Raw genomic sequence first — 14,969 nt, 5'->3', positions numbered from 1 at the left:
ATTACCCTGGTGTCCTAAGGATGATTTTTTATTTCTCTCACTCTTTCTACATTTACTGATTGGAATTCTTCTGTAAGGTAGAAGATTGTCTGTTCTCCACCATTTATTTATTCAATCGTTTATTTATAGCAGTATGGACTCATGGGTATTTATTTTATTCTGTAAATTATGATCCAATACTATCATTATTTATTTTGTTGCTCAAATCTACAATATGATTTAAATGGTAGAGTAGAATTACATATCTGTACCACAAATTATTATTATTATACATTTTGAGACAGTCTCACTTGATGCCCAGGCCGGAATGCAGTGGCAAGATCTCTGCTCACTGCAACCTCCACCTTCCAGGTTCAGGAGATTCTCCTGCCTCAGCCTCTCAGGCTGATTACTGGCATGTGCCACCACGCCTGGCTAATTTTTGTGCTTTTAGTAGAGACGGGGTTCAACCATGTTGGCCAGTCTGGTCTCAAACTCCTGACCTCAGGTGATACGCCCACCTCGGTCTCCCAAAGTGCTGAGATTACAGGCCTGAGCCCCCGCGCCTGGTCTGTGCCACAAATTCTTGATCCAGTTCTTCAATGTTGGACATTTAGGTTGTCTTCAGTTATTTGATACCATTAATGATGTCTGAGATACACACATCTTTGAATTTTTTATGTGTTTCCGTAAATTAGTTTTCTAGTAGGGGAATTACTGGATGTTGGAAAAGTTTATGCTTTTGGTTTTGATCCAAGAGGCATAAATTGTCAACATGCCAACATGGAAATCATACACTCCACACATTCTACCCAGACTACCCAGCTGTAAGCAGAGAGGTGTAGATCCAAGTCTCCTGCCGGCAGGGTGATTTAGCGCAGTTGTCAATAATCTGTACAACACGTAACAATAAAGTTATTGATGTTGAGGAAAAGACTTCCGGTAGGGGCATTTCTATTTCCATTGGGTCCTGTCTTCTCCACCTTTACGTTTCAACCGGAAATAGTCGTACCCATTTAAAGCCACGTCGGTACTGGCCTCAGTCCCGCCCCCCACACTGCGGAACCGTTTCCGAGGTCAGGGCATTCCGTCCCGCCCCGCCGCCGGTGCAGTGTTGGAAGCTCCGGTTCTCCCGGAAGTGGCCCAGGTCTCTCTGTCGGGGTCCCCTCCATCTCGCTGCTGCTGAAGGCCGCGAGGGCGGCGGCGATGGCGGAGGCGGCGGCGGAGCGGGACGCTAGGGAAAAGCTGGCTCTCTGGGATCGGAGACCGGACACGACGGCGCCGCTGACCGACAGGCAGACGGACTCGGTATTGGAGCTGAAGGCGGCGGCAGAGAACCTGCCGGTGCCAGCTGAGGTGAGGTGATGGGCAGGAACCGGGCCGGGGCGATGGGGCTGGGATTCTCCTCGGGCGCCCCGGCAGGACCCCGGCCTCACCAGCCTCTGCCCAGGATATCTCTCCACTCCTCCCTGGCCATGGTGGCGGATCCGGTGGGAGGGGCCTCTCACCTCCCAGGCTGTCAGGCTTCGCTCTGCCTGCGACCCCGACTCTAATTCTGCCTGGGGACGGCTGTGGGGGTGTCCTGCAGCTGGTGCTCGCCGGAACCCAGTCCTCCCCCAGCAGCATGGGACGGTTGGCCCGGAGCCTTGCACCGAACTTTTTGCCCCAGACGAGGCGTCCTGTCAGCCGAGGCGTAATCCTGCTGCCCACTCTCTCCCAGAAGGAGAGGCAGTGAACCCGAGGTGCTGTGCTGCAGGACAGTCTCCAGCGCGTGCTCGTTTACCGCCTTAATGATTCACCTAGGTTGCTTTGTCCATGGGGGTCTTGGGAAGACCAAAACTTGGTCCTGAGTGAGTTTCATTTATCGCACATTGAACTATGAGCTCTCAATCAAGTGCAAGTTATGGGAGATCAGATTTATTTCACCTATTGCAAAGCAATAAAAATGAATTTTATTTGAAAGTTGGCTCAGTACATTATTAAGCAGTGCTGGTTTTCGGTGTTAGAGTCAGTGTGTTTAATCCATTTACCATTAGGATATTATGCACTACTGCTTCTTGTGTGATTCAATTCAATTAGTTGTAATAGCAGGAAGTAACATGAATTGTCAGATGTTTGACAAACGTTTTCCAGTTTTGAGGGCCAGGTTTAGGAGGATTATTTTATATAAGCAGTGGTGATGGTTACTTTTGATGTTGGAAGCATTCTTTTCTCTCGCTCTGTCGCCCAGGCTGGAGTGCAGTGGCGTGACCTCGGCTCACTGCAACCTCCACCTCCCGGGTTCAAGCGATTCTCCTGTCTCAGCCTCCCGAGTAGCTGGGATCACAGGTGCCTGCCACTACACCCGGCTAATTTTTTGTATTTTTAGTAGAGATAGGATTTCGCCCTGTTGTCCAGGCTGTTCTCGAACTCCTGACCTCAAGTGATCTGGCCGCCTCGGCCTCCGAAAATGCTGGGATTACAGTCGTGAGCCACCGTGCCTGGCCTGAAGCATTCTTTTTATACGATTTGGAATTGTGTCCAAATGCAGATTGAGTTTAGAGTCTTCAACTTTTTCTGTCCTCCAACTTTAGAGATTTGATTTAAACGTTCTCTTCACATTCACTGTTGTATGCTCAGCCATCAAATAGGCGTTCTTTCTTGGGTTTCTTTTTCCACCTCTAGGATGTGGTACCGGAAGTGGATCTGAAATCAATGAAGGAGCAGGTGGAAATTTCTTTGGCTCAGCTATCAAACTCTTTTATACCCTGGATAATAAAAGTTGTTTGCTCTATAAATTTTCCAGTCTGTTTATAATTGATTTGGCTCCTACTGCAGCAGGATGCTTGGACTTAATAGCATCACACACTGAGGGTGTGATGGGGGAGATACATATTCTACAAAAAAATTTGTTTTCATTGTCATGGGTCATAAACTATTATTTCTTATTCTCATTGAGCATGAAGGAGAACGTTTGGAATGAACTAAATGGAATCTTTCATTTTCACCCCATTCTTCCATATTTATCATTAGCCACATGCAGTCTTTAACATATGTTATATCCCTACTCTGAGTTAGGTATTGAAGATAGAAAGATAAATAGGAAAGATGAGATCCTTAGCCTCATAGAGCTGACATAATTGTGGGGATCATGAACATGGAAAAAAAGAACAAAGAAGGTATGTTCAGACGGTGGTCCATAATATAAGGAAAATCAGATAGGATGGTGTGACAGAAAGGGATGAGGTGTGCCCTTTTAGAGAAAGAGGGAAGACCTTTCCAAGGAAGTGACAATCTGAGGTGAGAACTGATGATGGACTACCTGAAGCTAGCCTTATAAAGACTAAAGAAATAACATTGCAGCTGGAAGAAAGAACAGCATAAGGTCATGGGTAGGGGATGAGCTTAATGAGTTCAAGAATTCAGTGAGGGTCTTCTGGTACATGCAGCTTGGTATTGGATTCCTGTGAGAATGCAATAGCTGAGGCCAGGTGCGGTGGCCCACGCCTGTAATTTCAGCATTTTGGGAGGCTAAGGCAGGCGAATCACTTGAGGTCAGGAGTTCAAGACCAGCCTGGCCAACATGGCGAAACACCATCTCTACTAAAAATATAAAAATTAGCTGGGTGTGGTGGTGCATGCCTGTAATCCCAGGTACTTGGGAGGCTGAGGCATGAGAATCACTTGAACCTGGGAGGCAGAGATTGCCCTGAGCCGAGATTACACCACTGCGCTCCAGCCTGGGTGGGTGACAGGCAAGATTCTGTCTCAAAAAAAGAAGAATGCAGTAGCCGAGCTGGTTATGCACACATCCTGGAATCTTTGAGAAGGCAGTTCTCATTGCTCTTCAGCTTTACAGCCCTCATTTTCCTTTTCTGAAGTGTTTATATGTCTGTTGGGAAGACTTTGGAGTTAATTTTTTTAGCCCTATACTACTCTTTTAACATTGGCAGCAAAAGAGAGTGCCACAATTTTCATTTTGTCCAATCAGTATAACTCAAGGATTTTCTGTAGTGTTTCACAATTTTCACCAGATAAATTACTTCCTGAACAACTGGAACTGAGCAGGCTAGTAGAATAGCAAGAGGCCAACTAACTTTTAAGTACATATCATAAAGATGTTAACTTCTTTAGAAAATAGCTTTCTCTTTTATGAAAGAGAACTAGTCTTATCTTAAAAAGGAATTATGCCTTTTTTTGGCATTAGAGAAAATAATTTACAATAGAATATTAGGTAGACTTTTGTAGCCAGGGCAAACTTAGTAGTGAGGGGCCTATTTCTTTCTGTTGAATTTAGTAATTCTTGATAAAGTGCTAAAATAATTTACCCCGACATTTACCTATAATTTACTGTTACAGCTGTTGTTTTCTTGTAGGCTGTGTGACCTTAGATGTGATGTTTATCTTTTCTAAGCCTTAATTTTCTTCTTTATAAAATGGAGACTTAACTCATGATGAGTACTTATCTCATAGGGAATTGTGAGAATTATGTGAAATCACATATGCAAGGTGCACGTGGCAAGTTACTTGCTATTATTCTTGTGCTTTCTTTCAAATTATTAACATCTTAAAAGAATAGATTAGAATCCTGTGATGCTGAGCTGGTATAGGTGTCATTCAGACCAAAGGTAAGAAAAGGAGAGGTTAAGTGCCTTGAGGAAGGTTCTGAGACTCCACCTATACCTCTTCAGTAATTTGCTCCAAGCAGAGAACAAAACATCAGGTTTCATTTAGGGAATTAATTGATCAGATTGATTATAAAAGTGGTTTTCTCCAACCCAGAACTCTGCAAGAAGTAAAGCTTGGGAGAGAAAGGTATGTTACTTGTTATTTCAGGGACCTGCTCAGCTGGTCAGGCAAAGCTTGAGAATTTATTGTAGTTACTATTTAATGTTAGTGTCTCCATTTGCATAAACTATACAGTAGCTCTGCAGCACTGGCCCATTAGCAATCTAGAACTGTGTTCTCTCTCTAGTGGTATCTGTCTGCTCCATCTGGAAGCCAGGACAGTGCTGGTAAGCAGGAGGCATTCAGTCACCTCCTCCTGAGAAGTGAATGAGAGGTCAGAACAGGAAGTTGTGTGATACCACCACACCCCTTTTTGACTTGTCATTCTATACCAGGTGTTTTGAGAAAGGAAGGCAGCTGCCTAGTCTACTTAATGGGGGCATTTTCTCATATGTTATTAAAAAGCAACTTGTTTTGCTACTTTAAAAAATGATTTGTTTGAAGTAATTGCATTATGGCTTCTCTCTTGCTTGGTTTGAGAGAAGATGGTTTTGTATTAGAACAAGGAAACAGGGAGCCTCCTTTTGCCTCTAGTTTTTAAAGTTCTTATGATTGAAAAGTAGTATTTGTACTTGAAGTAATCAAATAGAATACTCTTATAAATTTAGAATATATTTACTCACATCTAGGTTACAGAACATATCTGGAATATCTATAGTAGTTTCTCAAGTAGAGTTTTCAAATTATTTTATTTTCTAAAGTTAATTAGAAGATAAACTTTTTTTGGTTCAAGATAACAGACTGAGCACACGTGTATGACATCCCTGGATCCCTTTGAAATGACAGTAATAAATGTGTGGCACACCAAAACCAAAGATGGTATCAATGAACCTGAAAGTTGGGCATATTTATAGAAGGCAGGAAGCATGTAGTATCCTTTTAAAAATCATTCTAAAGACTTAATCACAGAACCAGGTGCAAATATTATAAAATTTGATAATCTAAAAAAGAGATAGTACAGGTGACAGAATTTGACAGTAAACAGGGAACAGATATAGAGTTACTAATTTCTTTATCTTACATGGTGAAGTAAGTAAGAGTGTATATATAGGACCTAAAATTGATGAATTCAAACACAAAGCAGTAAATATTTTTTTTTAAGAGTTGTAGAGTTACCATAAAAGAAAACTGAAAATGGTTAAACTGGTGAAAAGTGAGGGTGGGGGAGGATGTTACTTTTCATTTTAACTCTTCTGATGATTTGGATTAAAAACAATTATATTCATATATTTTGAATAATTTTCATAAAAGATTGATCAAAAATTCAAAATTATTTCTTTAGTTCCTTCTACTTTTACAGTTCTTCATTTTACCCTCAAATTCTTTAGAAAAACTCTCAAATTATAAACATTGGTATTGGCTTAAAGAAGAAGAATTGGACGAGCAGGGGAGAGGGAAGAAGGGAGACTTGCTTTTCACTTAAATATCATTCTGTATTCTTGGGACTTTTAAAATAAGCACCCCTTTATAGTTTAATGACAATGACAATGTAAGAGTAAATTCTGTCTTTTCCTTATACTCTGTTGAAGAAACATTTTAAAATGTTGCATATTAAGTGAAAAAGGGGAGGTGTGTATACTGTTATTTGGGTTTAAGGTATACTTCCTTTGTATATGCATAGACCATCTTAGAAAAGATACTTAAGAAACTAGTAACATTGATAGCCTGCCCCTGAGGAGGAAACTAGATGGCTGGAGAATGAGTTCCAGGGGAAGGAGACTTTTCACTGACTCCCTTGAGTTTTGTGCCTTGAGATTTATTACCTATTCAAATAAATACACTTAAAAGGACAGCTCTATGTATTATAAATGATTCTGGAACAAAAGGAGTTATACTTTTTATCTGGAATTTGTTATATGTTGTGAGGTAGTACTAGAATTATGCAGTGTAAGGCCTCATGAACTCTGATGGGAGAATATGATTATTACATTACTTATTAAAAAGGTGAAATAATGTAGATTCACTTGCAGTAATGAGAAATACTACTGTGATCTGTACACTTTGCCCACTTTCCCTCAATGGTAACATTTTGCACAACTATAGTATCGGGTGTCACAACTGGGATTTTGACATTGATCTACATTCTTTCAGATAGACTTATAATCGTTTTTCTCAAAAGAAGTTGAATTACAGATGGATAATATTGGAAGACTGAAGTTTGCCAGGTCCTCTGTGTATTTTCAGTTTTTTTAGTGGTTGCCTTAGGATTTACAATATACAGATGGTCCCTGACTTATGATGGTTCAGCTTATGACTTTTTGACTTTATGTGAAAGCTACATGTATTCAGTAGAAAGTGTACCTGTGGTGCTGGGCATGGCAGTGAGCCACAGCTCCCAGTGAGCCACATACTTTTGACTTAGGATATTTTCAACTTCCGATGGGTTTATTGGGACACAACCCCATCATAAGTTGAGGAGCGTCTGTACTACTTTAATTAGTCACAGCCTACCTCTAAATATTATACCACTTCATTATGGTATAACAGCCTTACAGCAGGATTCTTTGGCTGGGCATGGTGGCTCACCCCTGTAATCCCAGCACTTTGGGAGACTGAGACAGGAGGATTGCTTGAGCTCAGGAGTTCAAGAATAGCTTGGGTAACATAGTGAGACCTCATCTCTACAGAAAAAAAAAAAGAAAAAAAAATCAAAAAGTTAGCTGGGTGTGGTGGTGCACGCCTGCAGCTCCAGCTACTTGGGAGGCTTAGGCAGGAGATGGCTTGAGCCCTGGAAATCAAGGCTGCAGTGAGCTGTGATTGCACCACGGCACTTCAGCCTGGGTGGCAGAACAAGAACCTGTCTCAAAAAAACACCCAAAAGAGTATTCTTCCATTTCTTCCTTTCCCTGTTTTGTGATATTGTTTCAGGCATTTTACAATATGTTATAAACCCACAATACATTGTTACTACTTTTGCTTTTGACATTTCTTGCTGAGTGATTTAAAAAAAGAAAAACTGTCATATTTACCTTCATTTTAATCATTTCTGGAGCACTTCAGTTTTTTGGGTAGATATGTGTTTTATCTAGCGTTATATTCTGCCTGAAGAATGTCCTTTAACATTTCTTGTAGTATAGGTCTGCTGGTAATGAATTCTCTCAGCTTTTGTTTTTTTTTTTTTTTTGGTCTTTTTTTTGAGACGGAGTTTTGCTTTTGTAGCCCAGGCTGGAGTGCAATGGCGCGATCTCGGCTCACTGCAACCTCTGCCTCCCAGGTTCAAGCGACTCTCCTGCCTCAGCCTCCCGAGTAGCTGGGATTACAGGCGCCCGCCACTATGCCTAGCTAATTTTTGTATTTTTAGTAGAGACAGGGTTTCGCCATGTTGGCTAGTCTGGTCCTGGACTCCTGACCTCAGGTGATCCACCTGCCTCGGCCTCCCAAAGTGCTGGGATTACAGGTGTGAGCCACCACACCTGGCGCTTTTGTTTGTTTTAAACAGTCCTTATTTCTCCTACATTTTAAACAGATAATTCTCTATAGGTGTAGAACTCTGAGTTGAGTGTTTTTCTTTTGGCACTTTAAAGATGTCGCTCTATTGTCTTCTGGCTTGTGTAATTTCTGATGAGAAGTCTGCTGTAATTTTTACCTTTATTTCTCTGTATAGAATATGTCTTTTTCCCTCTGGCTGCCTTCAAGCTTTTATCTTTGGTTTTTGAAAGTTTGAATATGATGTGCACAGAGGGGTTTGCCTGTGTGTATGTGTGTATTCTGCTTGGGATTCTCTGAATTTCTTAGAGCTGTAGTTTTATATCTTTCATTATTTTTGGAATGTTCTCAACAGTTATTTCTTCAAATATTTCTTCCACCCTGTTCTCTTTCGTTCTGCTTCTTTTGGGATCCCATTTCATGTAATTTGATATCATCATATAATTTGATACCATCACACAATTCTTGGATGCTATGTTCAGTTTTTATTTTCCCACTCTGTTTTCTCTGTATGATTCATTTTGGGTGATTTTTATTGACCTAACTTCAAGTTCACTGATTTTTTTTCCTTAACCGTGTTCTGTGTACTGATGAGCCCATTGCAGGTATTCTTCATCTTTGTTACCATTATTTTTATTTCTCACATTTCCATTTGACACAGTTTTCAGTTTTCTGTTGAAATTGTGTATCTGTTTATACTTCTTATCTGTGTGTTACACCAGAGCCTTTAACATGTTAATCACAGTTATTTTAGATTCCTTGTCTGATAGTTCTAGTCTCTTGCTCATCTGAGTCTGGCTCTGTTGATTGCTTTGTCTCTTGACTGAGTTGTTTTCTCTCTTTTTTTTGAGACGGAGTCTCCCTCTGTCGCCTAGGCTGGAGTGCAGTGGTGCAACCTCAGCTCACTGCAAGCTCCGCCTCCTGGGTTCACGCCATTCTCCTGCCTCAGCCTCCCGAGTAGCTGGGACTACAGGCGCCCGCCACCACGCCCGGCTAATTTTTTGTATTTTTAGTAGAGATGGGGTTTCACCGTGTTAGTCAGGATGGTCTTGATCTCCTGACCTCGTGATCCTCCCACCTCAGCCTCCCAAAGTGCTGGGATTACAGGCGTGAGCCACTGCACCCGGCCTGTTTCCTCTTGTAATGTTTGCCATCTCTTTTTTCCCATGATTTGCCACAGGTGAGCCAGTGCTTGCAGCCTGTCTCTTCCTGGAGGTGCCTGTCGCTCCCCAGATTTTTATCTACTTGGTTACTCTGCAAGACTGGTGGATTCAAGACTAGTTATAATCTTGTGGATTATTTGGCTTTTTGTTATTGTGAGGGTGCAAGCAACATTTCTTTCAACTTTCTTCATCCTAGCCTAGCTTTCATGTGTTTTCTGGTATATTTTCCAAATCTGAGCCATATCACCCCGGCCCCCCTTAGATATAATCTAAACAGTGCTGATAGAATTATGTGATTGAATTTGTGATGATCTGTTCATATAGAACTAAATTTTATTGCTAATAAAATATAATTTTATAAAGACGGCTTTACAAGAAGTTGATTAGATTTATAAACTTACTCTGTTGCTGCTATTAGATGGGAATAATAATAATATAATATCAGTACTCAAATTTATTGCTTACAATGTGTCAGGTCTGTGCTAAGTGCTTTACATGCAGCATTGCTTCAGGTGGGTTACCTTGAGTCTTGGGTGGCTCCCCAAGGAGACAGCTCATGTTGCTCATTAGAAGGGTTCTGCAGAGCAGGTGTAGATGCGGCTTATCTCAGCACGGCTTCCTCTGTCCTCCAGAACCCCTAGTGGCAGCATACGGTTGCTGATGACACTTTAGACTCAGGATAAATTCTTACCGGATTTGAGAAACTTAATTCTTGCTGGGCCACAGTCCTTTTATACTCAGGGATTGTGTTACCATTCAGAAAGAGTTTACATGAACAAGTGATGCCCTTAATAAGAACTGTTTACCTACACCTAGGACCCTCCTGACTCTTGAGCCAGGCTCATTTGTGGGGAGAAGGCAGATCAAGGACCTTCCTAAATACTTTGTCTGCAGCTTTCCAGCATTCCAAAAAGCCAATTTTCCCACATCTTTGTTTTCTTTTTTACTCTTTTTTTTTTTTTTTTTGAGATGGAGTCTCGCTCTGTCGCCCAGGCTGGAGTGCAGTGGCTCGATCTAGGCTCACTGCAAGCTTCGCTTCCCGGGTTCATGCCATTCTCCTGCCTCAGCCTCCCAACTAGCTGGGACTACAGGCGCCTGCCACCACGCCCGGCTAATTTTTTGTGTGTGTTTTTAGTTGAGACGGGGTTTCACCATGTTAGCCAGGATGGTCTCGATTTCCTGACCTCGTGATCTGCCCACCTCGGCCTCCCAAAGTGCTGGGATTACAGGCGTGAGCCACCGTGCCTGGCCTTCTTTTTTACTCCTTATAGTAGCGTTATGATACAGACAGTGTATCCGTATCAGCTAAGAGAAGATAATTGAGGATTAGAAACATCAAGTAATTTGCCCCATGTCACACAGCTTATGAATGAACAGGAGCAGGATTCTAACTAGGCTGCATTGTAATGTACTTTACTGTACCATAAATATAGCCCTATTTGAACCCATACACAAAAAACTCTATTTTTAAAGGACAGTGTTTCCAAATTAGTGGTGCATTTTGCATCTAGCTTATTTTAGTTTTGAAGAGAAAATGCTAACTTCAGATGAAACTTCTATATTTAGAAGGTAGACAGGGTAGCACCTTCCTAAGACCTTGGATCTTGTCTTATATCAGTGGACCTTAAATGTCATAAACTAAGAACTGAGAGCTGAAAACTGGAATTTGAACCTAAACAATTAAGCCCTTTTACTTTCCCCAGCGTCTGCTTTCCCTTTGTTTTGGTCTAAAAACAGTTTGTCTGTATGTCTATAAATAAATTAACACCTGGTCTTTCTTTGGTAGTGGAGAACTAGAAAGTACTGTAGGTCTAATATTGTCAAAGTGAGACCTTGTCTGTGGGCCGCTTCTGAAACTGATGGAAAACTCTAAAATTCTTCCTATTCAGTTTTAATTTCAAAATTTGTCAGCAGGAAGGTGTGGTGAGATGTGCCAGTGGGTGGGTGGAAATGGTAGGAGGAGGTAATGTTTATTTCTAATCAATTCTTGGGTGTGATTTATTTATTTTTTTTTTAGACAGGGCCTCACTCTGTCACCCTGGGTGGGTGGCACGACCTTGACTCACTGCAACCTCCACCTCCTGGGCTCTGGTGGTCCTCCCATCTCAGCCTCCCAAGTTGCTGGACCACAGATGTGTGCCACCACACCCAGCTAATTTTTTTTTTGTATTTTTAGTAGAGACGGGGGTGTCACTATGTTGCCCAGGCTGGTCTCAAATTCCTGGGCTCAAGTGATCCACCCAACTCTGCCTCTCAAAGTGCTGGGATTATAGGTGTGAGCCACTGAACCCGGTCACTGGGTGTGATTTGTTAATCCTGTTGGTCAGGCTTTTGTGTTAGATACTGGGGAGGGCAAACTACTTTCAATAGCACATAGGTTTTCTCTTTGCCTGGTGGTAGTTCACAAGAGGCTCAAGTGAGAAAATGTGTGTGGATTAGTACAGATTTACCACCCTTATTAGAAAGCTAACTCAGACCAGACTTGGTGGCTCATGCCTGTAATCTCAGCACTTTGGAAGGCTAAGGTAGGAGGATCACTTGAACCCAGGAGTTTGAGACCAGCCTGGGCAACATGTATAGACCCCCAACTCTACCAAAAATACAAAAATTAGCTGGGCGTGGTGTTGCGTGCCTGTAGTCTCAGCTACTTGGAGATTGAGGTGGGAGGATGGCTTGAACTCTGGAGGCAGAGGTTGCAGTGAGCTGAGGTGGCACCTTGCATGTCAGCCTGGATGACAGAGCAAGACCCTGTCACCAAAAAAAAAAAGAAGCTTACTAATGGTGGGACATCAGTGTCATGTTTATATTTTGAGATGAGCATTTAATATAGAGCCTAAAATGTTAGTACTATATAGTATTTATTAACTTAATGTGATTTAATGGAAAATATTTCTTTCTCTTTCAAAACAACTGAGATGGAAACCCAATCTTGAGTTAAGTTCAGAGAATTTTCAAGTCACTTAAATATCTTTGTGACTCTCTTTTTTCAAGCTTCCAATTGAAGACTTGTGCAGTTTAACATCCCAGTCACTGCCCATTGAACTGACTTCAGTAGTGCCTGAATCTACAGAAGACATTCTCTTGAAGGGCTTCACTTCCTTAGGAATGGAAGAAGAAAGAATTGAAACCGCACAGCAGGTGAATTGCAGTATCTTTTCTAAGGATGTTTGATTATTTCAGATGTCTGAAGACAAGGCTAATAAAGTCCTAATTAAAAGTTCTGAACATTTGTCACCATAATTAACATTGTCTTTCTAGAACATTCTTGATTTTGCATTAGTTGTGGCTGTTTACGTGTTTTAAATGAATCTATTGCCCAATTATAGTTATGATATAGGTAAAAAAAACATGAGATTCCATGTTTGGACGTTGATAGATTATTGAGGTTTTAATGTCTTATGCACTTTTGACTTCCCCCAATGTCTGTCTTCTGTTAACCTGTTCCCTCAGTGTGTGCATGGGTACCCCTCCATCTCACTTGTTGCTAGGTAGTCCTTTTTTAAAAAACCCAAATATTCTTTTTATATTAACATTTGTAGTTATTTTTCAGTAATTTAGCATGTATAATTTTTTCTTGGTTTTTGTTCATTCCTAATTAGAAACCTAAACTTACAGTAGTTTCTTCTGCCACTTTCCTTGTCTCCTCTTTCTTTTCCTATTAAGAGTCAAAGTTGAGGCATTGACCAAATAAAACATAAAGTACATGTGTTGGAACTGGATTACATATACAGTAAGTTGAGAGAGGCAGTTCTACAAACCGATGAAGAATTACAGTTCCTGAGCTAGGCTGACCTGCACCTGAAAGTCAGCTCCATCATTTAGCATCTTTGTGAGCTTAAGCAAATTACTTAGCTTCTTAGACGTTTAGTTTCCTAATATATAAAACAGGGATAATTATATATTATTTCACAGGATTTTTGTGAGCGTTAATTACGATAATGCATGTAAATTCGTTGTGTAGCAAGTACACAGTAAATGCTCAGCAAATGATAGCCAAGGTACATGGCAAGCCTGTATACCTTTGACATTGAATCTTACTTGAGATTCAGTGTTCTCAGGTTCACTTGAAGGTAGTCTTGCACCACATCTGTGAACTTGTTTGGCCTGCTTAAAAAAAGTCCTCTGGATGAAACTCGTACCTGTTCTCTCTTTAAAATTAAAAAAACTAATATGCTGACTTATAATTTATGTACAATAAAATGTATTCATTTTAAGTGTCAGCTCAATGAGTTTTGAAAAGTGTATATACCTATGTATGTAACTAACAACTATAATTGAGATATAAAACATTTCTATCATCACCCCAAAAGTTTCTTCATACTTGTTTAAGGTCAACTCCCCGCATCCCCCTTTTAAATAATAGATATTTTTCAGGCCAGAATTCAGATCCAGGGCTAGCTGATACCAGAGTCCATATTCTCTTTTTTTTTTTTTGAGATGGAGTCTCACTCTGTTGCCCAGGCTGCAGTGCAGCGGGCAATCTTGGCTCACTGCAAGCTCCACCTCCTGGGTTCACGCCATTCTCCTGTCTCAGCCTCCTGAGTAGCTGGGACTACAGGCGGCCACCACCACACCAGGCTAATTTTTTGTATTTTTAGTGGAGGTGGAGTTTCACCTTGTTAGCCAGGATGATCTCAATCTCCTGACCTCATGATCTGCCTGCCTCGCCCTCCCAAAGTGCTAGGATTACAGGCGTGAGCTACCATTCCCGGCCCCACAGTCCATATTCTTAAACCACTCTGTAATATTATTTTTGAGTTATAGCCTCACAGTTCTTATTAGATAACGTTAATATTGATATTTGCCCAAAGCACTATGTTACCTACTCAAATTTTGTAAACGATTATAGCAAGTAGGCATTAGCCTGTTAGGAAGAAATATTCATTTTTTACCTATTGTATGTTTAATACTCTTCCTTAATTTGACTGTGAAAATGGTCAGTTTTTTGTTTGTTTTTTTCAATCCTTAAGACATCTGAAATGGCCTTTTTTTTTTTTGAGACGGAGTCTCGCTCTGTCACCCAAACTGGAGTGCAGTGGCGTGATCTCAGCTCACTGCAAGCTCTGCCTCCCGGGTTCATGCCATTCTCCCGCCTCAGCCTCTTGAGTAACTGGGACTACAGGCGCCCGGCTTATTTTTTGTATTTTTAGTAGAGACGGGGTTTCACCGTGTTAGCCAGGATGGTCTCTATCTCCTGACCTTGTGATCCGCCCGCCTCGGCCTCCGAAAGTGCTGAGATTACAGGCGTGAGCCACCGCGCCCAGCCTTTTTTTTTTTTGAGACAGAATTTTGCTCTGTTGCCCAGGCTGGAGTGCAATGGCACGATCTCGGCTCGCTGTGATCTTGGCTCACTGCAACCTCTGCCTCCCGGGTTCAAGTGATTCTCCTGCCTCAGCCCCCCGATTAGCTGGGATTACAGGCATGTGCCACTACGCCTGGCTAATTTTTGTATTTTTAGTAGAGACGGGGTTTTACCATGTTGGCCAGGCTGGTCTCGAACTCCCGACCTCAGGTGATCTGCCCACCTCGGCCTCCCAAAGTGCTGGGATTACAGGTGTGAGCCACCACACCCGGTGAAATGGCCAATGTTTTAATATCCTTTGCTTTTCCTAGCATATGGGTATTGTGGATATA

At 41.6% G+C, this 14,969-nt stretch overlaps 1 protein-coding gene across 15 annotated transcripts in view; it reads left to right on the top strand.

The window, feature by feature from the left end:
• Positions 1-896: 896 nt before the first annotated feature.
• Positions 897-14,969, top strand: part of COG3 (component of oligomeric golgi complex 3) — a 69,663-nt gene continuing 55,590 nt past the window's right edge. For all 15 annotated transcript variants that reach the window (XR_010150487.1, XR_010150492.1, XR_010150488.1 and 12 more), the window contains exons 1-2: positions 897-1,335; positions 12,327-12,473. Coding sequence is in view for 7 of the 15 variants with exons in the window: in XM_063792139.1 (XP_063648209.1) it covers positions 1,186-1,335; positions 12,327-12,473 (297 nt within the window). In the remaining 8 variants the exon portion in view is untranslated. The remainder of the gene's footprint in view (positions 1,336-12,326; positions 12,474-14,969) is intronic.

Source organism: Pan troglodytes, chromosome 14 (genome assembly GCF_028858775.2).
Source record: "Pan troglodytes isolate AG18354 chromosome 14, NHGRI_mPanTro3-v2.0_pri, whole genome shotgun sequence".
In the NCBI taxonomy this organism is placed as follows: Eukaryota; Metazoa; Chordata; class Mammalia; order Primates; family Hominidae; genus Pan; species Pan troglodytes.
The sequence above is the reverse complement of the archived record's forward strand: the minus strand, read 5'-3'. Positions and strand labels throughout refer to the sequence as shown.